The 25,480-nt window shown below is 41.9% G+C and overlaps 1 protein-coding gene across 1 annotated transcript; it reads right to left on the bottom strand.

Annotated features, from left to right (window-relative positions):
- HDDC2 (HD domain containing 2) lies at positions 1-23,940 on the bottom strand. The gene is made up of 6 exons (XM_037844103.1): positions 23,788-23,940; positions 18,910-19,031; positions 16,562-16,664; positions 9,233-9,301; positions 2,680-2,818; positions 1-335 (listed from the first exon to the last, which is right to left on the bottom strand). The coding sequence occupies exons 1-6, from the start codon at positions 23,866-23,868 to the stop codon at positions 238-240; spliced, it is 612 nt and encodes a 203-aa protein (XP_037700031.1). The 5' UTR covers positions 23,869-23,940; the 3' UTR covers positions 1-237.
- Between the last annotated feature and the right edge of the window lie 1,540 nt (positions 23,941-25,480).

Raw genomic sequence — 25,480 nt, 5'->3', positions numbered from 1 at the left:
GTTCATAGAAAAGGTGCCTCCCCACCACCCCCGTCTTCATCGGTGGCACCTTAATCACCACCCCCCATTCTGTAGCTTCTTTGCTCAAATTACATCACGCTTCTTGCTGCACTTCAGACAACTGAAGATAAACAGACACACATCTGGGAAATCAACAGACCCATAGGGGCAAAACACGATGCCATAAAGCAGAAGAAGAAAATGTCTGTCCCAGGAGCACCATGACTTGGGGCCATCTCAGGAGCATGGCTCACTGGAGGCTGCAGCTCTTTTAGCATTTCTTTCTGCCTCAAGTTCAGAAACAAGCTCGACTATTTCAGGGTGGCTGAACTTCCCTGCAAAGCAAAAAGACAGAAAAAGACATTTCCATTTTGGAGAGAGAAGAACCAGTCTCTCCACAGCTTCATCCCAGGGCTTCTGAGTGGCTTTAGTCTGGGATCTGACCTGTACTTCATGCAAATCAGAATCATGGAAAAGGATGCATCTCTCCACCCCAATGCCAGAGAAGCTGGGTACGAATCAGGCACAGAACCGTCATTTAGAACGAATGGAAACCGAACCAGGCAGCTCCTGAAAGCCTGCACCAGGGACCATGAGGAAAGACACTGAAAAAGCTGAAAACATCATCTCTGCCCATTAAGACTTGTAATTAATTAAAGGGACAAAGCATCTATATATAAAAAGACAAGGAGGGAGACAAAGCAGTCTACAGGAGGCAAACAAGCATGTAAAAAGCTCTCTGTCTATAAGTGGCAAGTCACCATTGTCCAGGCCCGAAGTTTCATCATCAGTAAAATAAGGAGTGTAGCCTAGATTACACTTCCAGTTGAATTCTCTGTAATTCTGCTAGTATTGTCATGTTTCATTTTCTAATTTTCACTGTGACTGTATCATAATAGATGATAATGGTATGCAAACTGCAAAGAACCACATAAACATGTCTTCTATTTTAGTTACATTATTGACAAAGTACGCTATCCTGAACCCAATCATTGTTTATAACAGGGGTAATTTTTTTCTGCAAAGATCCAAATATTTTTAAATTTGGTCTCTGTTGCAACTACTCAACTCTGTTATTATAGTGCAAATAGGAGAAACAATATGTAAATAGGTGTGGCTGTGTTCCAATAAAAATTTATTTACAAAAACAGGTGACAGGCCAATTTAGGCCAAGGGCCATTGTTTGCTGAACCCTGGTTTAGAACATTATTCTCTTGAAGTGTAGTGGAACATTTTTGAGCACCACCTATATCAATGACAGACAGGACATAGTCAGGGCCCTCAAATAGCTCGGCATTTAGTGGAGGGCTGGAAGGGAGAAAGAGAGGAACATCATGAAGTAAATGCAAGTCAGACTGGAACAGTATGGCAAGCTGTAGACCAAATGCAGACTGAGCAGAAAGAAGGAACAATTCCTTCTGATGGGGAGGATCAGTAAACAAGGGCGGAGCGATGGGTGACATTAGACAACAGGGCCTTTTGGGACACTTGAAAGGGCCAGGATTTTATTGTTTGGCAGGAGGAAAGCCACGGAAGATTTTCTAATACAAATGTGATGATACCGGCACCTTCAAAGGAGGAAAACACTGAGATATGCAGGATGGACTCACAAGCCTTAGGCAGGTGAAGTCAGGAGGTGAATCTAACAGTCCAACTTAGAAATAATAAGAACCTGGTCTGGGACTCAGGAAGTGGGGTTAGAAAGGGGAGAAGGGAAATGGAATTGGCCGCATGACATGGCAAATCATATTTTGGGACATGAGCTGTGAGCTGGGAACTTCCTCCATGTGGCGAGGTCATGGAGGGTCCTGAGAGGACAGAAAACTACCACTAGTGGTACCTCGTGGGCGATGGAGGCTGCGCTGAGCCTGAAGAAATCCCAAGGGAGAGAGAGGACATTGTATTCCAGGGAGCAACAGGAACGACGATCATCACTAATACAGAGTCCTTAGCCACGTACTCTGGAAACTGTGGCAAAATGAAGATAGCTAATGCTTATTGAAGGTTAATGAAATGCCAGCTCCTGTCCTAAGCACTTCCCATGAATTAACCTGCAATACCCTCAAACAACCCTAGAAATAGATCCTATTATTATCCCCACTTAACAGATAAGGCGACTAAGGCCCAGAGAGGTTAAGTGGTTTATCAACGGTTACTTAAACTTATAGGCAGCAGAACCAGGATTCAAAACAAAACAGTGCAACTCCAGGTTTGTGCTGTGAAGTGCTAGAATGAAGATGGTGACTACAGCCGCTTGGGCTTTTCCTTTTTCAAATATCTACCTCTATACCTTTACCTCTATTTTACACAGCCTTGTATCTGCAAAGCATTTCCAGATTACAAAGTGTTCTCACATACACACTCTCTCTCGAATCTCAAAAACAACCTTTGACTTAAGTAGGATGAGTATCAGCTTCCCGTTTTTCAGATCAGAACATAGGTTCAGAGAGGTCAGGAGACTGCCCCGGGTTGCACGCCAGGAGGCTGCAGAGCCAGAAGGTGGACATGGCACTCAGGCCGCAGGTCGGCAACACTCTCACCCACCAACCCACCTTTCACCAGGAACCCTGCCAATTTCTTTTTAGATGCTCGGCACAGAAGGGCCAGAAGAGGGCAACACCAGTGGGTTTCAGGAACATGACTTCAGTCACTGCTCTGGATTCTGCAGACACACAGTACCTGCTGTGGAACTGAAGAACTCTTGCAGTCTGCCTGGTTTGTTCTCAAGGTCTTCATATTCGGATGCCTGCAGAATCATCTCACACTGGTCCAGCTGCTTCACAAACCTGGCTTCTGCACTAGATTGGGTCTCATACTCCTAAGGAAAGAGACAGTTACAGCAGCATGATTAGGGCTGGCAGGATGGGGTATTCCAGGAAAATCCCATATTTTCCAGAAAAACTGGGTATTCTGGTACCCGAAATCATAAAAGCACATACAGTAGTGGCCACATTTCTGAACAGTACAACCACCCTTCACAGAGAGGCTTCAACTATAATTCCTCAGCTTAATCCCAGGACTCCTGCAAGAAGGATATGCTCACAATTCCAGATTCCACCCCATGCTTAGGAAGTCTCATTTCTTCTTGAAACTTCCAAGCTCTTCCTGTTTAATATCCTGACTTCATCTCAAGATCAGTATGCTTTAATCCACCTGAGCAGCTTAGATCTTCAAACTTTCAACTTCAAACTGAAATTTCTACTTTTACTTTTACTTTTCTCTCCATTTACTGTCAGGTTTCCTTTCCTTCGTAAGTGAATTTCTAGCTTTACTCTTACTTTTCATTACTGCTTTGTGTTGGGAATCTCTGTCCTTCCTTTCCATATACATAGACCTCATCAAGTCCCTCTGTGTCCTGAGGATCCTGAGGATTGACCCAGGATCTGAGTTCTGCAGGTGGTGGTTGGTGCGTGTGCCTGTGCTGGAGGGAGGGAGGGGAGAAGGTGTAAGTGAGGCGGCCTTCTCTGCTCTCCTCTTCCCCTTCCCTCCTCCCCCCTCAGAGCACACCTGAACTAAGAGGTGCAGGAGGCCTGCTCCTCAGAGCACTATGCATGTCACGCAGGCACAAGTTCCAGGCGACACTATGTAGAGTCATCCTTCTATTAAGACCTAAATGCTCCCAACTGGCTTTGCTGCAAAGTTCTCCTTTGTAACTCCACCCCAGACATGTTCGGATAACCAGCCTGTCATGCTCGCTCAGCAGAGTGGTGTGACGTGAATCACTGAAAGGTTTCTTGCTTTTTATTAAATACCTTATTTTTATAAAGGTAGCTCTTTGGATTTTAACAGAGCTAAAAGTTGTATGGGGGATCATTTTAATATGAAAGGAAATACATTGTGTTTTATTTCGATGGCACTTAAAATAATTACATTTTATTGAAGTTTTTATTCACCTTCATAGTTACATATTTATATATAATGTATTCAAATTCATTATTTAATGAAAAATGTGGAATGTTCCAAGTACAGCAGTCTAGGGGCTTCCCCTGTTTAAAGTGAGAAAAAGAAATACTACAAGACTAGTTGGAAATACAACATATTTTATAACAAAGTCGGGTGTACTTATAAATTTCTTTTAAAAACACAAATTATTGCATTTTTCCCCTCAAAAAATAATGACACAGACATTTCCTAATTTCACTTTCTACCAAGGAGGCAGTGCAGGGAGAAGCGCAGGGCAGGCAGATGAAGCTCTGGGGGTGAGAAGGAACCTCAGCATCTTTGGGGAACTTACAGCGATGTTCCGAATGACTGGATGGAGGGCTCCAGGGAGGAAGAGGCTGGAGATGAAGGCAAAGGCCAGCTCCTGAAAGGCTTGTGGTTGAAGCTAAGGTGTCTCAGCTTCATCCTGCAGCTACAGGATATCACAAAGGACTTCAAGCAGGAAGAGTAAAGCTCAGATGTGCACGCATTTTAGAAAGATTATCCTAGGTGTAGTGTAGGTAACGGCCAGATTGGGAGTAGAGAAATCAGGCTGAGTCGTTGTGGCCCTAGCCGAGGAGTTATGCAAATCTGGCCTAAGATGGATGGGAAGTGGGCACATTTGAGAAATGCTAAGGCTGACAGACCACAATGTGAAAGTGAATGAGATGAAGAGGTGAAAAGGATTTTTTATTTCCTAGCGTGGGTAGCCAGGTAGATGGTAAAATAGGGAGCAAAAAAGAAACATAATAACCTGACAAATAAAGGAGATACAAAACCAAAATCTCTAAAACACTTAAAACAAGGGGACACTATATTCTTACAAATCCTAAAACATACGTGGGTGGGGAGAAACTGCTTCCAGCTGTAAGCCCTGCACGTGGTCAGCATCTGTCTGGGAGGAAGCAGAGGGAAGGAGCAGGGTGTCTGATGGACAGGGGACCAGAAGCATCTCAAAACAGACAACAGGGCTTCATGTGAATTCTCATTACAAACAGTGGCTCACACTGGCAGGGATCTTGTCCAACAGTGGATGAGCACAAGGAGCTCACACTAGGGAGAGCCAGCCTGAGCAAATTCTCTAATTTGACCTGCAGGGATCCCTTCCAGGACAGGGCCCCACACAAGGAGATACTGCCATGAGTAAAATAAAATTTCAGCAGGATAAGGACAGCAAAGATGAAGAAAAGAAAAAGTCCAGATAAACGTGATGAAGGAACAAAGCCAGGAAATCTCTGAAAGAACACTACGTAAAAACAATGGAAGAAGCTCTGTGAGGTTTAAAAAAAAAAGCTTTCTGAGCCAAGCTGCTTTCCAAAATTTCACATCAAAACGAGCAACAGAAAAGTACAGAGGTCAGATCTCATACCAACTGACCATAAGATAACGACAATAAGAAGCAAAATAACATCTCTGTAACTGTTTGAAAAGGAACAAAAAAGCATTAAGAAAATGATATGACATTAAAGAATAATATAGAAAGAATTAGAAATAAAAAGGTTTTTTAGAATTGAAGCCTAAGCAAAAGGAACACAAGGATAATTAGGCATAAATAGCACCTTACAAGAAATAGAAATTGAAAAAGAGGTTAAGCTTAAAAGTCAAAAAGTAGTGAAGAAACCCACCAATCTATGGTCAATTGATTTTTGACAAGGGTGCCAAGTCCACTCAAAGGGGAAAGAAGGGTCTCTTTAGCACATTTGCTGGGAAACTGCAAAAGAATGAAACAAGCAAAAGAATGAAAGTGGACCCCTACGTTATACCATATACAAAAATTAACTAAAAATGGATCAACAACCTAAATATAAGAGCTAAAACTATAAAATTCTTAGAAGAAAACATAGGGAAATATCTTCAGGACCTTGTGTTAGGAAATGGATTGTTAGACTTTATACCCAAAGCATGAGCAACAAGAGAAAAAAATAGATAAATGGGACCTCAACAAAATTAAAACTTCTGTGCACTGAAGGATATTACCAAGAAAGTAAAAATATCCTACAATACGGGAGAAAATATTTAGAAACCACATATCTGATAAGGGTTCAATATCCAAAATATATAAAGACCTCCTATTACTCAACAACAAAAAGACAAACAACCCAATTTAAAAATGGGCAAAGTACTTGAAGAGACACTTTTCCAAAGTAAATAAACAAAAAGCCAATAAACATGTAAAGATACTCAACATTATTAGCCATTGGGGAAATGCAAATCAAAACCACAATGAGACACCACCTCACACCTACTGATCTGGATATTTTAAAAAAGACAGAAAACAACAAGTGCCAGTGAGAATGTGAAGAAATAGGAACTCATACACTGACAATAAGAATGCAAGATAGCGCAGCTGCTGTGGAAAAAGTTTGTCAGTTCCTCAAAAAGTTAACCAAATTATCATATGACCCAGCAATCCCACTGCAAGGTAAATACTCCAAAGAATTGAAAGTAGGGACTTAATAAGTATTTGCACACCAGTGTTCGTAGCAGCATTATTCACAATAGCCAAAAGGTGGAAGCAACCCAGTGCCCATCAACAGACGAATGGATAAACAAAATGTGGCATATACACAAAGGAATATATATCAACCATAAAAAGGAATGAAGTTATGAAACATGCTACAGCATGGAAGACATCATATCAAGTGAAACAAGCCAGACAGAAAAGGGCAAATATTGTACGATTTCACTTATATGAAATAACTACAATATGCAAATTCATAGTCAGAAAGTAGATTACAGGTTTCCAGAGGCCAGGGGCAGGGGGAGGGGAAACTAGGATGGGAGTTCATGCCAATGGGTGCAGAGTTTCTATTAGAGGTGATGGAAAAGTTTTGGTAATAGATGATGGTGATGGTAGCACAACTTTGTGAATATAATTAATAACACTGAATTGTATACTTGAAAGTAGTTAAAATGAGAAATTTTATGTCATATACATGTTACCACAATGAAACAAAAAGAAATGAAGGATTTGAGAAAAAGTGGCAAATATTGAAGAGGCAAAGTAGAATCAACACACAAGTATACTGATATATAGGAGGCCCTGAAAAAACAAAAACTGTACTTCAAGAAAACTTACTTGAAATTTTTTTTAAAAAAAGGATTTTTAAGTTCATATTCAAAATGCACACCAAGTACCTAAGGATATTAATCTAGAACAAGCAACACCAAGATACATTCTAGTAAAAACCAGACTTAAAAGAAAAAATTGTTTGGACAGCTAAGCGAAAAAAGCATGTGACATATAAAGAAAAGAAAATTATAATCAGACTTTGACAGCAATGCGTTATGCCAAAAGAAAATGGAGAAACATTTTAGATAGTCAAGGAAAGAAACTCTGAGTCAAGGATTTCATATCCAACAAAACTGACCTTCAGGTAGAAAGAATACAGAGAAACTTGATAACATGCAAGAATTTAGGCATTATTTTTCCCATCAGCCTTTCTTGAGAAACCTACTAGAGAACCAGTTTCAGAAAACCAAAATGACTGGAGTGAGCCTGACATCAGGACTGGTGATGTGCATCAAATACATAGGTACCTGTAGAACAAAGACTAAATAAGGTTTAAAAGGGAGAGATTATAGCATGTGATGATTAAACATTCCAACAGTGTAGATCTAGTAAAACTACAAAAATAGGGGGAGAAGAGAGAGAGCACAGGCAAAACAATTTTTCAAAAAACGTTCTCAGTAATCAGAATTGATGATAGAGGATGAAAAAGGGAAGAGAAGGGGAGGAAAGCAGAGGGTAATCAATTTTCTCCCTCTTCCTTGGAGAAAGGGTGGCCCTAACCAAAAGTTTATTTTTTGCATATTCCACTGTCCCACTTCCTAGTGATTCTCCCTCCAGGGTCCCAGGATCTGCATGTGGCTCCACATCAAACCTCCCAAAAAAAAAAACCATGGAGACATTTTTTAAAAAAAGAGGTCCCGTTAGCCCAACTACATCTCCAATTGATGGAACGTCTGATGGTGCTAAGAAGAAATCTTAGGCAGGGAACAGTCCCAGGGTGGGTGGTAAGCTGGGCTTTCATCATGGGGGGTGGCTCCCTGCTACATGGGGCTCACTAGCATATTTCCTTAAAGCTGAATGCAGGTGATGGGGCAGATATTTTTCTATGATACTTTAAGGAAAAAAAGTAGAAATGTTTTCCCTTGGCTTGCTGAAATCTGATTTCACACTTCTATGGTGAAAGATAAATTATAATCAAGGATGTTTAAATGCTTTAAATAGATGTGACCCTCTGGGCTGACAGCTATTTGTAGTGGTGCATAGCTGTGATTAACACTGCAGAAACCAATCAACTGGCATTTTCTATGTAGCTAGTACTTTTCCAAGTTTCATGGGCACAGTATGACCATATTTTCTTCAACCCAAATCAGGATATATGGATGGAGACAGAGAAAAGCAAGAGCTTACTATGTACCTGGCAGTATTCTAAGTGCTTTACATATATTAATTTAATTCCTACAACAATTCTATAAAAATAGATATAAGCATACAGGCAGAGGGAATTTATTATGGCCATTTTATGGATGAGGAAATCAAGGCACCGAGAAATTAAGTAAATTACTCGAGATGACACAGCTAGTAGGTAAGGGAGTCAGTACTTGAACCCTGAAGTCTGATATCAAAACCCATGCAGTAATATTGGAGGATAAATTATAAAAATGTAAAAAATATGAAAACCTCCTACTTATATATAACTTGATCTGGTGACATGGAGAACCATAAATGGTTATTCAATTAATCAACAAGCAGCACAATGACATAAAGTAAAGAGGGAACAAGGAGTTAGCAGCACTGGGAAGAGAGCAAGCACTGATACAGCCCTTTCTGGGCCAGGCATCATGGCAGCACTTCCCTGCTTGGCCTAGCTCAGCTCTAACAGCCTTGCAAGGCCTTATAGATGGGAGAGGCTCAGCAAGGGTAAAAGGCCCCAGGTCACAGGCTCAGGAAGTGGAGGACTGGGATTCAAACTCAGTTCTAAACTCTCCCAAAGGCCATATTCTTTTCATGGAGTAGAACTGGGTGGGTGTGTGGCGGGGGGGAAGCAGGCAGGAGATCCAGGGCTGGTGAGTCAGGGTCCATATCACGCATTGTAGTGGCAAGACAAATGGGGAATTTGGAGGGAAGGAATATTTCTACCCGCCATGAGAAATTTCTACAGCAGCTGGGGGTAAGAAATAGACAAAAACCAAAAAGCAGTAAGTTAGAAAAAGACAAAGATAATCTGAGCCAACTAAAACAGCGATGGGCCACATACAGTCAGTGATAATAAATAAAAAATAACCCATTATGTATACTTACCTCCCAAAGTTCATAGAGCTCCTTCTTGAGGTCTTCTGGTAGGAGCTGGGTTAGCTGCGTCATAGCTTTCTGAAATATCAAACCACTGTTTTAATTATGTTTACATTTATCTACATTAACAACTAGCCTACAAAAGTCATTTAAAGGGCTCAGACTCCTACAGACAACTCCCAGAGGGGCAGCAGAAGGGAGAGGTCTGTATTGGACAATGTTATAGTTTGCTGAGAGGGTAGTTGTACAGGTCAAATAAATAACTGTATTTACTCATACGGGCGTCATTTTGTACTATTTTGTGGCCTGCAGCACACTTGACCCCAGAAACGACAATGACCAAACTATGAGATGATTATGGAAGTACCAGAAGTGAGGCCAAGGATTGTACATCTTGTGGATGAATTACAACACACTCACATAAATTTCAATCATAAACATATTAGAGCCCAAAACAAACCCAAGACTGTGGAGAATGAGAAAGTAAGACTAGATTACAGCTCAAAGAACTTTTTGTATAGTACCATACTCATTTTCTATTGTTAACAGATTTTCTTTGCAAAATTTAAAGTACTATACAAGTTGGCAATTATTGTCATTAATAATATAAAGGAAATTACATAACAGAATTTTGTAGACTCATAGACTCACAGGCTTAAAAAACGAATATTAATAGATACTTAGAAATTAGATTAGTGAAAATAAACACAGTTTACTAAAAATTTTTTTAAAAAGTTACTTAGACATCCACATAATTTCTGAACCCTTCAATAGCATTGCTGAACACTTCTTGTCCTCCCTCCATAAATACATCTAGCGGCAGGAGCATAACACCTCCAGAGGCTGCCCCCGTGGGCTTTAAGCAGAGCTAACAGAAAGTATTTTCTTATATCAACTGAAAATAGTCTCTGTAGTTCTTCCACGATGCCTTACCCCATCCCTCCTCCTTCCCTCCCTTGGGCACAAATACCACGTCAATCAGATGGGTAATGACTCAGTGGGGCCCTAATCCCACTGGCCAGTGACTGGTCCCAGGGATAGCCTGGTAATGCAGACCAGGCCAGGCCAGCCATCTGCACGATCTGTCCAGCAAAGACTGAGAAAGAGGCCACCGTAAGCAGAAGCCTGAGAGCGCCACAACACAACAAAGGGCAAACATGAGAGAATGAGAGAGCTGAAGATGTTCTGTATTTACTTCTAGTCTCTGAAGTCCCAGAGCTACCCTCTTTCCCATGGCTCTTCCCTCACTTCGGAGTTACTACAGTATCCTTCTAAAATGTCACCTTTTGCAGGCACATGGTCTATATCCTACTACCAAAGGGCTTCAGATTCCTTCACCATCCTCATCCCACACCTCTTAATTTGCTTTACTTCTTCAATATAGTAACTGTGATGACTAGAAAATGGTTGTAAGAACCATTTTTGGCAAGATAAGGAGTTGGGGAACAGCAGTGAAAATAAAATGGATATTTGTGTGCATGTATATTCATCATCCAGTGCAAACTACATTGGGCAGCATTAATAATCTGCTCTTCAGAGGACTGTTGCCATCCTGAGAGGTTTGTTCAACAGAGCTGTAGCATCATGGTCTGCTGAGGATACACACAATGTATTTGTGCACAGGTGGCAGAGGGTGTGCTTGAGCCAAGTCCCCAGTTAAATCCTAGCTCTGCAGTCTACTGAGTAAACACTTAAGTTCCTCTTGTGCTTCAGTTCCTTCATGGATAATATGGAGACTTCTAGCATCAACCTCAGAATGTTTTCTGAGGGTTAAATGAGCGAACATGTATAAGTTATTTAGAACAGTAACTGGCTGGATAAACATTTTAAGTGTATACTATTATTAAGTTACGAATGGCATGAAATGTAGTGAATTTTGTTGTCTGCATTCCCTCTTTTCTTTTCCAGAAATCTTAGCAAAATACTTGAACAAATACTTGGCATTTTCACAAATTAAAGGCTTCTTTATAAAACAGCACTTCTTTCCCACCAAAACTATCCTTTTGTTTAAAAGGAATGCACTGAATAACAAGTACGTACAGGTATAGCAAATCTAAATTTTTAGAATACAAATATAAAGCTCCTGTGATGACCAAGGATTATGGAATTATTTTATTCCCTTAAAATGGTGAGCGCAGGATGGCATGCACTGATTCATGTGTGATCTGGCCAAGGGGGAGCAGAATGGAACCATCCAACATCTCCCACATGCTATAACTGTATGTTCCTACAAATGCAGCCTAAGACCAAAGCGGCTTTTTGGAGATCACATCCAATTATTGGTTTATTAATCAACTTCCTGTTGACTAAAACTACTATGTCCTTTAAAAGAACAAGAACAACCAACAAAAATGCTGCTGTTTCCTTCCTGAAATTGAACTGTATTTCTAGAATCAATACCTTACATTTCTGTCCAATTTCTGACACATTCAGTCCATCAAGCGCCCTGCATCCCATCCACGTGGCTGCCTGTGATCTACACATTTGAGGAACACATCCTCTAGACCAGCAACTCAAGCCCTTCTCTTCAGGACAGCCTCAGTGTAACGTATAATATGGGCACGCTCAGAAAAGTAGCCAGGACCATGCCAACTTCCAGTCCTATATGACAAACATTCTTTATCTCCCACTTAAGAAAGAATATCAGAATACAAGGGAGAGTATCAGTAATAAATAAGCCATAACCTAATCTAATTTTGTTGCCCACTTTGATACTTTTACTACTATTATCAAATTATGACACACCTCACATCTAAGCAACATTACACCACCACACTAAGCAGAAGGCCAACTTTTTTACTCAAAATAAATGAGACCTTTGTATGTATGCTTGGTTATATGCTCTGACTTCAACAATATACATATATATAGAGAGAGAGAGAGTCTTTAAAAACCTAATCTTAAAGGAAGAGCTGAGAAAAAATACCATGATAGAAAAATAGGCAAAGCCCAGAAACAAAAAATTACAAGAGGAAAAACTGAACATGTTAATTTTACTCTCATTAGAGAGGAGATGCCCATTCTTACCAAATTAGCAGAGACTTTAAAAACGGTCACACTTAAAAGTTAGTAAAGACTCAGGAATAAAAGCATTCTCATATTTTGTTGGATCAGTCTAAATGTTCTGGAAAACCATCTGCCAAAATCTATCACTAGCCTTAAATAATGTCATTTCAGTAATTCTGCTTCTGGGAATCTGTCCTAAGAAATAAATCAGGAATAAAGATCTGTGTATAGAAAAAAAGTTGGAAAATTCAACAATAAGACAGAGTTAAATTATGGCACATAAGTGTGATGCAGCTAATGGAAAATCGTATTTGCAAAAGTTTTTAATGATACGGAAAAATGTTTACAATAGAGTAGACTGAGCAATTTGAGAGGCCAATATAGCTTTTTTAGGCCTACAAAACTAGCAATTTCATCAGCCCAAGATAAAGTAAAATACTTTAGACTACAGAAGTAGCATGACCCCATTATGCAAAATAAAAAATATGTAAGCATATAAAAGACACTTGAAGAATTATAGTGTTATGAATGGTTTGTAATATGCTTGTTAATACTTTCTAAAATCTCTACAATCAACATGTATTACTTTCATAATCCGAAAAATTAAAAATTATTTTAATCCAAGTTTACTGGAGGGCGGTTATTCCATCAGAATCACATTTTTGAGGCCTCTTTAGACAGTGAATATTCCTTGGTTAGCAGCATTTGCCACGGACTCTGGCCTACCTTTTTAAATGAACTCTGACTTCCCTAACGTCCAGAGCACACAGCTGAAGGGGCCAGCCCTTCCCTTCCTGCTCTTGGTCCTGCCACTCCCACTTTCACACTGAGTTTCACCTCCTTGTTCGAAGATTTAGAAGGAAAAAGAATTTCCTTAGCGTCTGCCTCTGTTAGCAAAGCATGTCAAGCATTTACCAGAAGTTCTCAGCTGAAGAATCAAGTTTCCAGCAGATGTCTTGTGTCAGTCCTGTGACAAGTATCTGGAAAGCATTTAATTATCATTCACACATCACTGATTAGACCCAACAGTGTAGTCGTAAATTGCAGATTCTAGATCCTAAACCTGGCTTGGCCATTTACTAGCCATGGAACCCCGAGAAAGTTAATTAGCCTGTCTGGGCTTCAAATTTCTCATCTGTAAAATGGGGTTAATAATAGTACTATTGAATGATCGTAAAGATTAAATGGACAAATATATATATATATATATATATATATATATAGCACTGTGCCAGTTTGAATGTATTGTGCCCCCCAAACACCATTATCTTTGATGTAGTCTTGTGGGGCAGACATTTTGGTGCTGATTAGATTTGCTTGGAATGTACCCCACCCAGCTGTGGGTGATGACTCTGATGAGATATTCCCATGGAGGCATGGCCCCACCCATTCAGGGTGGGCCTTGATCAGTGGAGCCATATAAATGAGCTGGCTCAAAGAGAAGGAACTTAGTGTAGCTGTGAGTGACGTTTTGAAGAGGAGCAAGCTTGCTAGAGAGGAACGTCCTGGGAGAAAGCCATTCTGAAACCAGAACTTTAGAGCAGACGCTAGCCACGTGCCTTCCCAGCTAACAGAGGTTTTTCGGACGCCATTGGCCATCCTCCAGTGAAGGTACCCGATTACTGATGTGTTACCCTGGACACTTTATGGCCTTAAGACTGTAACTGTGTAGCCAAATAAACCCCCTTTTTATAAAAGCCAATCCATCTCTGGTATTTTGCATTCCGCAGCATTAGCAAACTAGAACAAGCACTTATTACCTGGCGCATAATAAGCATTCCATAAAGGTTTGCTTTATTTTTCATTTTCTTCACCTTGCCTTGTTCACTCTCAGGATAAAAGTTCTAATCTTCTCCTCTTTTATCCTTCCCAGAAGTTCTCTGGCACCTTTAACTTGCAAAGATACAATACATACCACAAGTCTGCCCTCCATCTCGAGAAGTTTTTCCCTTCACACAGAATATAACCTACCATTTCTGTATTCCAGCCTCAAGTCCCATCCCACTAGTTGTGCAACCAGGCAGTATCGGTCAACTTGGGTTATAATATCAAGTTTTTTGTAGCATGTTAAGGAAGGGAGTCAGACAATAAATGCTGATTTTGGCTCCCTTCCTGAATTTGTTCTTCTGTCCCCTTTTCTCCCTTTCATCTTAATACCTGCTCTCTTCTAAGACAATCAGTCTTCCAGGTTTATCAAGTATTTTTCCTCCCTCCTCCTTCAGTTTAAAGCCTTGCTGATCCAGTCAGCTTGCCCCTGGGCAAATGATGCTTCCCGGCTCTCATTATGCATGGTCCACCTCGAGCCAAGACATCCTCTAGTGCAGACATCCAAACCTTGTTCATAAAAAACATCTGCATAGAGAATCTTTCATCTCCCAGTTCCAAAATCCTAACCGAGAGCAGGAAGGAGCAATGGAATATCAGTCCTCTTCAAGCCTTTGGCTTCTTGTCCAAGAACTTGTGGTCCTTTAAGATGTGTCCTGGTCCCTTTTGATTATGACATTTATTCCCCCATGAATCAGCAGATGTGGGCAGCAACCAGGAGGTTGAACGAGGCCAGAAAGGTTTTTCATCACAGCCCAGATACAGAGCCCAGAAGACAGGAGCACCCCCTCTGGTTGGCTGTAAAGGTCCCTGTATGCCCCTCCATGAGGCTGGGGGGAGTCACTAGCCAGGCCCCAGATCTTCTCAGGGCAGGAGCAGTTTTTCACTCTCACACCAGTGTTAAGAGCATTCCAACTGATGTTTGTTTTTCTTGCTTCTATGTAAAGTGAGCCTCAAATTCACTGTGTACCTCTGCAAGGACAGTTTGTCTTTTCTTCTTCCTCTGTGTCACATTTATCACTCTTCCTCATCCCATAAAGGGCTTTGATCACCTTCAGGTACTTCATCCTATTACTCCTCCACAATGTCCAAATTTACCCTCTGAATAAAGCCATCAACCAGCCTGAAATGAGCTGTAGGATTGAGGGTGGGCTTTTTTTTTTTTTTTTTTTCCTTCTTTCTCTGTCATACTTCATTACTCATGAGCTTCTGGTTCAGGTATTAATTCCTTTCTGTAGGTAATTGTTATTATTATTATTATTTTATATTAACGCTGCCAATCAACCCCAGCAATTCTTTATTCATGATGGTCTAGACTCACATATAGGAACACTCCTTCTCCTTCCCCCTCTTCTCCTGTGATGGTTATCAGACTTGGATTTGGATTTGTATTTTGACAGAAAGAACAGCGCATTCCTTGCACCAGTCCCCTTGTTCCCATATTTAGGGTAGGCTGAAACTCTGAAACTGGGACCCAGTTCCTTATGGATCTTCTTAAAGAAGCAAAATACCTTTTGGCCACTTAGCTCGTCTCCACCAGCTCTGAGAACAGCTGTTTAAGTCCATCCCTGGTACACCACTCAGCAACTTAGGACCAATCTCTCCAGCCTACAATAAAAGTGGCTTGTGATAAGCCCTGAATTGGGAGCCAGCCATGTGGCACTGAAAAAAAGTCTTCCTGGATTTCCCAGTCTCTACTTCAAAGATGTCTCTCTCATTGGTCCTGGGTTCCAGGTTTGAAACCCAAATCTGGATACTTTATTGGTCTCTCTCTTTGGTCTTGTTTGGAACCCAAATCTGGACAATTTCTTGATGCTATTCATCTTTTCCTGATACAAATATTTTTCTTTGCTTTACTTCTAACCACCAAGTTAAAGGACTAACTTAAAGTTTACTAAATAATAATAGCAATTAAGCTTGTGATTTATAGAACTTCTCTTCAAAGCGCTTTCCTAGCACAGGAAATTTCCACATATCCACTAAGGTTCCATCTGTTTCCATTGTTTGAAGGAAAGCCATACTCTCTGGATCCACAAACTAATGAGAACTGAAACCCCCAAAATTTTCTGTCCCTGCATTAAATAAGGCAGGAGACAGGCATACTTACCTGTCACTGTGCTAAACAAGACTGAGAATAAGCAAAAATAAATATTCCAAGAAATCTTTGCTCTTGGAACTTAAGACTATAAACCACCTAAAACAGTTTAACTAACAGCCAGCTCTTTAAGATGCATTAAGACCCTACCCTCGTTGCTCCCACTAATCCAAAACTATCATGTCCTAAATTCTGTTCAATCCCAACTAATTGTCCACCTTGCAAGATCCATCTTAACACCCTCCAGCCCAGGCCCTAAAACCCTGTAAAAAGCTTCCCCCAGCCTTCCCTGAGACACTACCAAGACCATCAAGATGCTGTCCTCCCTACTGTAGTAGGTCGCATCAACTTGGCTTTGCTTCAGTCACAGGTTTTTCCAACGGTCTTTTGCAGGGTCAACAGTCAACACTGACCTCTTCTCGCCTGTGTTTTTCTTCTTTGGGGATGTTATCTGCTGGAGCTATGTCCCCAACGATGCACTCTGCCATATCATGAACCAGGGCTAGGCGTACACATCTGACCAGGTGAGAAACGTTGAATAATTACACAGAATCAAATGCACCACATGTACCTCCTCTATAGTATTTTGAAGTTACATAAAATATTTTTGTTTCTCCAACCTCACAGAGTATTTTAATGCAGTATTTTCTAAAGTAATTATATTCTTCCAGCCTATGACAGTTCTGAGTCAAAACTGCTAATTAATATTCAACACAAATACATGAAAGTGCAGGGGAAAAAATCATTGTGGTTAACATGAATTTTTAAAATAAAATAGCTGGTTTCTCAAGTCTCACTTTAAAACGTGGATCACATCAGATTACAAAACCAGTAGCTGATATGGTTACAGTATTTACTTAATGATACAAAAGTCAGAGACAATCATTTTCCCATCTGTACTTAACATCCTGCTTCTGGGCTAGTGTTAGATGCCAAGAGAGGCAGTTTAGAGAATAATGGGAATAGGTGGACAGATGTGGATTTGAACCCAGCAACCACCATTTATAGGCTGTGTGACCTATGCCAAGTTACTTCTTAAATGCTCAGTTTTGCCAAGCTTCATTTTATCATCTGTAAAAAAAGGGATAATAATACTTCACAAGCTTGATGTGAACATTAAAATGTGACAATTTATGTTCCTGGCACGTGTTACGCATTCAACAAATAGCCATGATTATTAGTGAGAATGATTAGTGATTATGATAATCATTATCAAAATAACAAAGGCAGGTCATGAGATAAAGGTCCCTGAGGGCCAGTCTATTTTATGCTCCCAGTTATTACCAAGGCAGCACAAGGCCTAACAGCCTCCTCTTGGGTTTCCGTGCCTCCAGCCTCTCATCCAATTCAAATCTCAGACTCCCTTAAGTTCACCTCCATATGATACCACTTTTATCTTGTACTCTTTGCTTAAGTTCTCCTCAATTCCACGCCTTCTACAGACATAGGACTCTTCAGACTAAGTAAAGCCTCTGCCACAATCAAAATTTATTTATTTATCATTTCCAAAGTATACCTGGGATGGTTAATTTAATGTGTCAACTCGGCTAGGTTATGGTGTCCAGTTGTTTGGTCAAACACTGTGGAGCTATTTTGTAGATACGATTATCATCTACAATCAGTTAACTTTAAGTAAAGGGGATGACTTTTACATAAATATGTCGGTGGGCCTCATCCAGTCAGTTGGAGGCCTTAAGAACCAAGAAGTAAGGATTCCGTAAATCAGAAAAAATTCTGCCTCAAGACTATACCCTCTACTCCTCTGAATCTGCAGCCTGCCAGCTTGCCCTAAGAAATTCAGACTCAAGACTTCAACATCACCCTTACTGGAATTTCCAGCTGCAGCCTGCCCTATAAAATTCAGATATGCCAGCTTCCACAACTGCATGAACCAGGCCCTTAAAATAAATCTGTGTATTTGTATATGTACACATATAGGTATATACACACGTGTGTATGTTTATGTAGAATATATATACATGTATGCAGGTATCCTGTTGCTTCTATTTCTTTGGAGAGCCTGAATACTATACCTTTACTTTCCACCACCAGGGCTTTGGTTTCTATGTCCTTCTGTCTGTGTGCCATGACTTCCACTTCCCTACCTATGGAAACCCTTTACTACTCAACTCAGATTCCACTCCTTCCATGAAAACCACGCAACACGAGGTGATTTCCCCTACTGTTACAATGCTATGCTCAATTTCTAACATAACTTATTCTGTGCTTTTTACAGAAACCACACTGGGTCTATGTAATATATATGGGATTTATTTAATGCCTTATATTGTTAATAAACTTTTGTTCTGTGCTCAACAAGTATTTTAAATACTTGCTGACTGACTGAAAGGAAAGGGAGAGAAGATACCTCTATCTCAGCCATATCTCGCTGATAATCACTTTACAAAAGGGTGCCCCATGGGAGACGCTAGATTCAAGTATACAGTTTACTAATACAATGATGGAATTTTAGACATAAAATACTTTCAAGGCCTGGGAAACCTAGTGTCACCCTTAGTGTGCTAAGAGACCAAACCAGGCTCTACCAGATGCCAACAGAAACTCCAGATTACAGTTGCAACAAATAAACAACAATACATACTTCCCCTCCCCACACAGATCAGAATCTGTATGATTTGCCTCAAATAATTTTTATTGACATACAAACTAACCATCAAGAATCCAAACAGGCCTGAGTCATCAAAGTGGTACGAACCCAGAGACCTGCAAACTTCGAAGGTCAAAGCTCATGTCCGCTTACCGGTCTTTGTTAAGATGGTCATCCCTGGTCACCAGAGCCATAACTGCCATCCTGTACATGTGATCCGACACACTCTCTGGATTCTCTACTTTTCTGTATACCCAGCCAGTCCGTGGAACCCTCTATTGATAAGAATAAAGAAGATAAAGAAATTTTAAAAATAAATATCATTTTAACCACTTGCACTGTTCTCCAAGAAGCAATGCCATGTCTTGGCTTCAGAACCTATTAAACAATGCTTGACTTAACTAATTAGAATGGTCAACATCCTCAATCAAATAAGCCAATGAGCCCGGAGAGAGAAAGGTGGATCGATTCACGTGCTTATTAGTTACAAAAGTAGTTAAAAAGTATACAATATAGGGCCCCACCCATTCAAAATGGCAAAGTGAGATGCTTCAGGGCTCTGTCCTCAAACAGGAGCCTTGAACAACCAGCAACAACTGGATGAGGCTACATAAAAGCTGTAGGATCTCATAGCACCCTGGCTGGCCCTTCCCTCACCACTCACTGGCCCATCTTGGAGCCAACCACGCTCTCAGTATGGACTCCTGGTCTCGATTCCAAAGAAAGCAAAGTAATCCTCATGCAAATACTGGGAGTATGTATGCCTGGTCCAATCTGTCTGGTGGTGTCCTGAGGGACTTGCCATCCTAGAACTTGCCCTACATGTAGAAGTCCAGAAGGCAGCTTAGAGAGCTCTCCTACAAACACTGTGGGAGAGCAGTCAAGTTGTGTTGCCTGGGGAAAGGGACTGTCGGCTGTGGAACATGCACTGCAGTACCCAGAAAAGTGCAGAGACTGTTTCCTAGGGAAGACGGGACATTAAGCCCTTCGCAAGTGGGGAATTCTTAGGGCCACATGCACATGCCCAAGACAAGATGCACGTGCAGAAAGGTCCAAGAAGGCTCCTATGCATTGGCCTGGGGCCTCTAAGCTCACTGTATAGATAAGCCTTGAAGGAGAGCACTTACACAGGTCAATCTACAAAGATTGGGAAAGGTATTCTCTTCTCCCTTTTTTAAATCCTAGCAATCAAGGAAAGCTCTGTCATAGCACTAGCTGGATACAATCTTAAGGAACAGCCATCTCAGAGTCTAAATTCCAGGGATAACACATTAAAATATCAAAACATCCAAGTTTCAGCAAAGGTTACAAAACATACAAAGAAAGAGGAAGCTATGGACCAGGCAAAGGAGAAGATTAAAGCATCAGAAACCATCAATGAAGAGGACCAGACCCAGGACATACCAGACAAAGACTTTTAAAAAATGGTCCTAAATATGCTCCAAGGGCCAAAGGAAAGCATGGACAAAGAACCAAAGGATATCAGGAAAACCAAAGATGAACATAAAGAGAATACCAACTGTGCCGGTTTGAGTGTATTGTGTCCCCCAAATGCCATTATCTTTGTAGTCTTGTGTGGGGCAGAAGTTTTGGTGTTGGTTAGATTTGCTTGGAGTGTGCCCCACCCAGCTGTGGGAGATAATTTTGATGAGATGTTCCCATGGAGGCGTGGCCCCACCCATTCGGGGTGGGCCTTGATTGGTGGAGCTATATAGATGAGCTGACTCAAAGAGAGAAAAGGGAGTGCAGCTGTGAGTGATGTTTTGAAGAAGAGCAAGCTTGCTAGAGAGGAACGTCCTGGGAGAAAGCCATTTTGAAACCAGAACTTTGGAGCAGACGCCAGACACGTGCCTTCCCAGCTAACAGAGGTTTTCCAGACGCCATTGGCCATCCTCCAGTGAAGGTACCTGATTACTGATGTGTTACCCTGGACACTTTATGGCCTTAAGACTGTAACTGTATAGCCAAATAAACCCCCTTTTTATAAAAGCCAGTCCATCTCTGGTGTTTTGCATTCTGCAGCATTAGCAAACTAGAACACCAACAGAGATGGAAATTATTAAAATAAACTAAACAGAGCTGATGACCACAGTAACAGAAATTTTAAAATTGTCTAGAGGGGTTCAACAGAAGATTGGAGCTGGGAGAAGGAAGAATCAGAAACTTGAAGATAATTGAATCATGAGTCTGAGGAACAGAAAGAAGAATGAAGAAAAGTGAACAGAGCTTGAGGAACCCTTGAGATATCATCAAGCACACCAATATATGCATCGTGGGAGTCTCAGAAGAAAGAGAGAAAGGGTAGAGAGGATATTCAAAGAAATAACGGCTGCAAAGTTCCCAAATGTAATGAAAGACATGATGCCCAAAGAACTCCAAACAGTATAAACCCAAATATTCTCACATAGCTCCATGTTATAATCAAACTGCCAAATGCCAAAGATAAAGAGAGAATTCTGAAAGCCACAGGGGAAGCAACATGTCATATACCAGGGAGCGTCAATAACATTAAGCGCCAATTCCTAATCTGCAACCGGGAGGCAAAAAGCGGTAAGATGACATTATTTTAAATGCTGAAAGCAAAAAAACTGCCAACCAGGAATTATATATCTGGCAAAACTGTATTTCAAAAATGAGGGAGAGATAAGAAATTCTCAGATAAACAAAACCTGAGGGAGTCTGCCATCACTAATTTCACCTGCAAGAGATGCTAAGGAGAGTTCTGCAGGTTGAAAGGAAAGGACAAGAGACAATAAACAGATCAAAGCCACATGAAGAAATGAACAACTCCTGTGAGGGTAAAAATATAAATGCCAGTTTTATTGTATTTTTGGTTTGTAACTCCACTTTTACTTCCTAAGGGATCTAAAAAGCAAATGCATAAAAGTAATGATAAATCAGTGATTTTAGATGTATAATGTATAAACCCATATTTGTGACAAGAAGGTGGACACAGGAGTATAGGAGCATAGTTCGTGTATAAAATCAAAGTTAATTTGGTATCAAAGCAAATAAGATTATCATAGATTTAGGATGTTAAATTTAAGCCCCATGGTAACTACAAGGAAAATATTGGAGAATATGTAAGCTCACAGAGAGAAATTAGAGCACAGGTTGCCGGGGTAGGGGCAGGAGGACTGGGGAGTCAATGCTAATGGGTATAGCGTTTCTGTCTGGGAAGAAGGGGGAGTTTTAGTGATGTAAGGTGATGAGGGGACCGCAATATTGTGAATGTGATTAATCTCATATGGTATGCCTGGGAGTAGCTGGATGGGAAAGTTTATGTCGCATATATTTTGCACAATTAAAATAAAAAAGAAAGAGCAACTAAATGTGTTAAATGTGATCCTGGATGGGATCTAACAAGGGGGAAGAAAACGATCAAAAGGATGTTTTGGGGATATATAGAAAAATTGGAATATAAATTGTAAGCTTCATATCAATGTTAAATTTCTTGAACCACCACTTAAGGTGGTGACATAAGTGAATATCCTTGTTCACAAGAAATGTTCGTGGCAGTATTAAGTGTCCAAGGAGTGTGATGTATACAGCCTAACCAAAAAGTGTTCAGAACATGGATTGAGAAATAGAATAACAGACAGACAGAATGATATGGCAAATGTGACAAAATATTAAAACTGGTGAGTATGGGTATTTGGGGGGTAGGGGTATGTTGGGAGTTCTCTGTATGGGGCTTGTATTATGTTTGTTAACTGTCCTATAAGTTTACAAGTATTTCAAAATAAAAAGTTTTTAAAAAGTATGCAATATAAAAGCCCAATAGTCAAGCTACTCTGTGTTGGTGATGCATAATTACAGAACTTGTACAAGTCCTTTTACATATGTATATGAATATCTATATGTGCATATGTATATAAATTTACGTATGTGTATGTATATATACATAAAACAAAACTATAAAGTATTTATTTTTCTCAACTATGAGAATTGGGGCTCTCTGCCTTCAGCCAACTCTAGTTCATTGTGGTGAAAGTTCTGACTGTGACAGACTCCTCAATTCTGAAGCTTAATTGATAAAGCATGTCTAATTGCTTGGTGCTTCCACCAGTCCTGACTCTTGCTCTAATACAGAACATGATGTGGCTTTGGGAGACTGCATTTTCTCCTCAGAATTCTACATCTTTAAAGAATTTTATAAACAGTGATAATAGTGGCATGAAACAGATAATCTGCTTTGAACTTGGAGAAGTTCTGCAAAATCACTAACTGAAAGGGAGCGGGGTACATGCTGTAACTCCAGTGCGCGTTACATAAAAGCCTCTGCAGAAAGTCGTATCATTTCTGGAGGTAACTGTGAGACCGATTTAAGGCACCCCACTTATATCTGCATGACGGATGGATTCTGTTCTTCCCCCTGCCGCCCCAAAGCACACCCCACCCGCAACCCCACCGCAGTTACCGGGTCAAGACCCCCGCGTGTATTCACTGCAGGCGCGACCCGCGGCGGAGAGTCCCGGGGCTCGCGGGGCCGGCTGCCTCCCTTCGATCCCACGGGGGACCCGGGCGGGCACCAGGCTCATGTCCCCACACAGGCGGCTCACCCGCCCTCCGTGCAGTCCCCACCGACCCTCCTCCTCCGTCTACAGAGCAGACGCGGCCGCAACTAGTGGTGCTTTCTATGCCTCACTGCCTCACGGCAGGGAGGGAAGAGGAGAGAGGAGGGTGGAGAGAGCAGGAGGACCGGAAGGCAATGGCCGCACGAGGAGAGGGAGAACACCGGGCGGGGGAAGGAATGAGGGGGCCGAAAGAGGGGAAGGGCGCGAGGGGAGAGGGGGTAGGCCGCAGCGGGGAGTGTGGGAGCACGAGGAGGGAGCGAAAGGGGGGGATGCCGGGGCCCAGGGGAGCGGGGTCGGGGAGAGGGAGGGAGCGGCAGCGAGGGGACGGGAAGCCGAAAAGCCGCGGCCCGCGAGCTGCGGGGCCCGAGGTGGGCCGGGGAGCTGCCCCGCGGCCCTGGCTCCCTCTCGCGGTCCCCGTCCTGGCCTCTCCCCGCCCGCGGGGACTCCCGCTCACCTTGAGATGCCCCACGAGCCGCAGGAACCGCAGCAGGCTCCGGGCCCCGTGCCCCGAGGAGGCGGCGGAAGCCGCGGCCATGAGGCCTCTAGAATCAAGAGGGGGATGAGAAGGCCGTGGGGCGCAGGCCCGGAGCTCCTCCCCCTTTTTCTCCTTCACCGCCTCCCTTCCTTCTCACGCCTTCCTCCTCCTCCCTCATCTTCCTCCCCTCCCTCTCCCCCTCCTCCTCCTGCTCACCCTGCCACGTCCCTGGCCTTGGTGGCTGCTGCTTGGGCGTTGTGTCGCCGCAGGCAGACAGCGTGCTTGGCACATGAAGCACTCAAAACTTGTTTGCTAACCTCCACTTATTCTGAACTCCAAAAAACACTTTAAAGAGATTGCATTTGTGAGGGGTGGGGGGAGGCAGCCTGGAGAGGCAGGTGTGTGAGTGGGAAAGGGGGGCTGTGAAATGTCGCCCCCCCCATCTTGCCTTCTAGGAACTCAGCACCTATAAGCTAGGTGATTTAAAACGACAGAAATTTATTCTCTCACAGTCTAAATCACTATGCCGGCAGGGTCATGCCCTGTCTCAGGGTTGTAGAGAAGATTCCTTCCTTGGCATCTTCCCACTTCTGGTAGCCCCAGGCATGCCTTGGCTTGTAGCAGAATAACTCTAATCTCTGCCTCCGTCTTCGTGTGGCCTCCCCTTCTTAAAAGGACAACAATCCTGGGTTGAGAGCCCACCCTACTCCAGTGTGACTCCATGTTAACTGATTCCATCTGCAGTCACCCTGTTTCCAAATAAGGTCACACTCGGGCTCTGGGTCTTAGGACTTCAGGGTATTTTTTTTAAGGTAGAGGGGGAAAATTCAGCTCATAATACAGGGAGAGATAAGTAATTCAAAGCAGGCAGTTGACAATCACTTTAACAGAGGCACAAAGAAAGTGTTTGGAGGAGAGAAATTAATAAGCAGTAACAGTACTGGGAGACTTCGGAGGCAGAGGTAAATGAGCTAGAAAGTCAGAGCAATTTCTCAGTGAAATCACCTGAGGTGCTGAAGAATGCCCTACACCAAAATGACGGTTAGGGTCTTCTGTCGTGATGTCATCGGCAATCTGTGGTACTGATTTTTATTAAAGGCAGTTAATGGACAAGCAGACAGCGGGACTCAGGGAGAAAGGGTAACAGACAAAAATTGGGAGGAAAGCATAAAAAGGAAATGGAATTCTTTCATTCATTCCACAAATGATAAACGAATACCTGTTATGTACTGGATACCAAGTGCTGGTGATTCTGTGTGGGGAACCAAGCCTATCATGTTACTTAGACCATGTCCGGGGTGACGACCTGGAATGCTGGGCAGCAAGCCTGCATGAAACGCCGTGCAGGCACGCCTTGTAAAGATGTGTGTCTTGTGACTATGACAGCAGCGTTAACCATTGACCGCAGATTGTTCCTTCTTATCTGCAGCAGGATGTAAAGGCTAATATCTGAGAGACCCTGAATGCTTTTGATCACATAGTGTAGTCTTGCTTTGTGTAACAAACGAGTAAATAACTGGAGCACGGGTGCATGAGCACCCACTTGGCACACAATGCTCTGGGTTCCCTGCTCCCTTAAATCATAACTTTGTGTCTGTGTTTCATTTCTGCATCACCCTGTCAGCAACAATTCTGTGATGAACTCTGCAAGGGTGGTCCTTGCTTTTTGGGT

The sequence above is a fragment of the Choloepus didactylus genome, chromosome 7, assembly GCF_015220235.1.
Source record: "Choloepus didactylus isolate mChoDid1 chromosome 7, mChoDid1.pri, whole genome shotgun sequence".
NCBI lineage: Eukaryota > Metazoa > Chordata > Mammalia > Pilosa > Megalonychidae > Choloepus > Choloepus didactylus.
Note: the sequence above shows the minus strand (reverse complement) of the source record. Positions and strands in the feature narration are given on the sequence as shown.

Bases quoted from the DNA above. Each gene is read 5' to 3' on its own strand.
- HDDC2 (XM_037844103.1), bottom strand. From the start codon at position 23,868: ATGGCCGCGGCTTCCGCCGCCTCCTCGGGGCACGGGGCCCGGAGCCTG. The intron at 19,032-23,787 runs GTGAGCGGGAGT...TCTTATCAATAG, and splicing joins GGCTCGTGGGGCATCTCAAG to AGGGTTCCACGGACTGGCTG. The intron at 2,819-9,232 runs GTAAGTATACAT...CTCTTTCCTTAG, and splicing joins AGCTCTATGAACTTTGGGAG to GAGTATGAGACCCAATCTAG.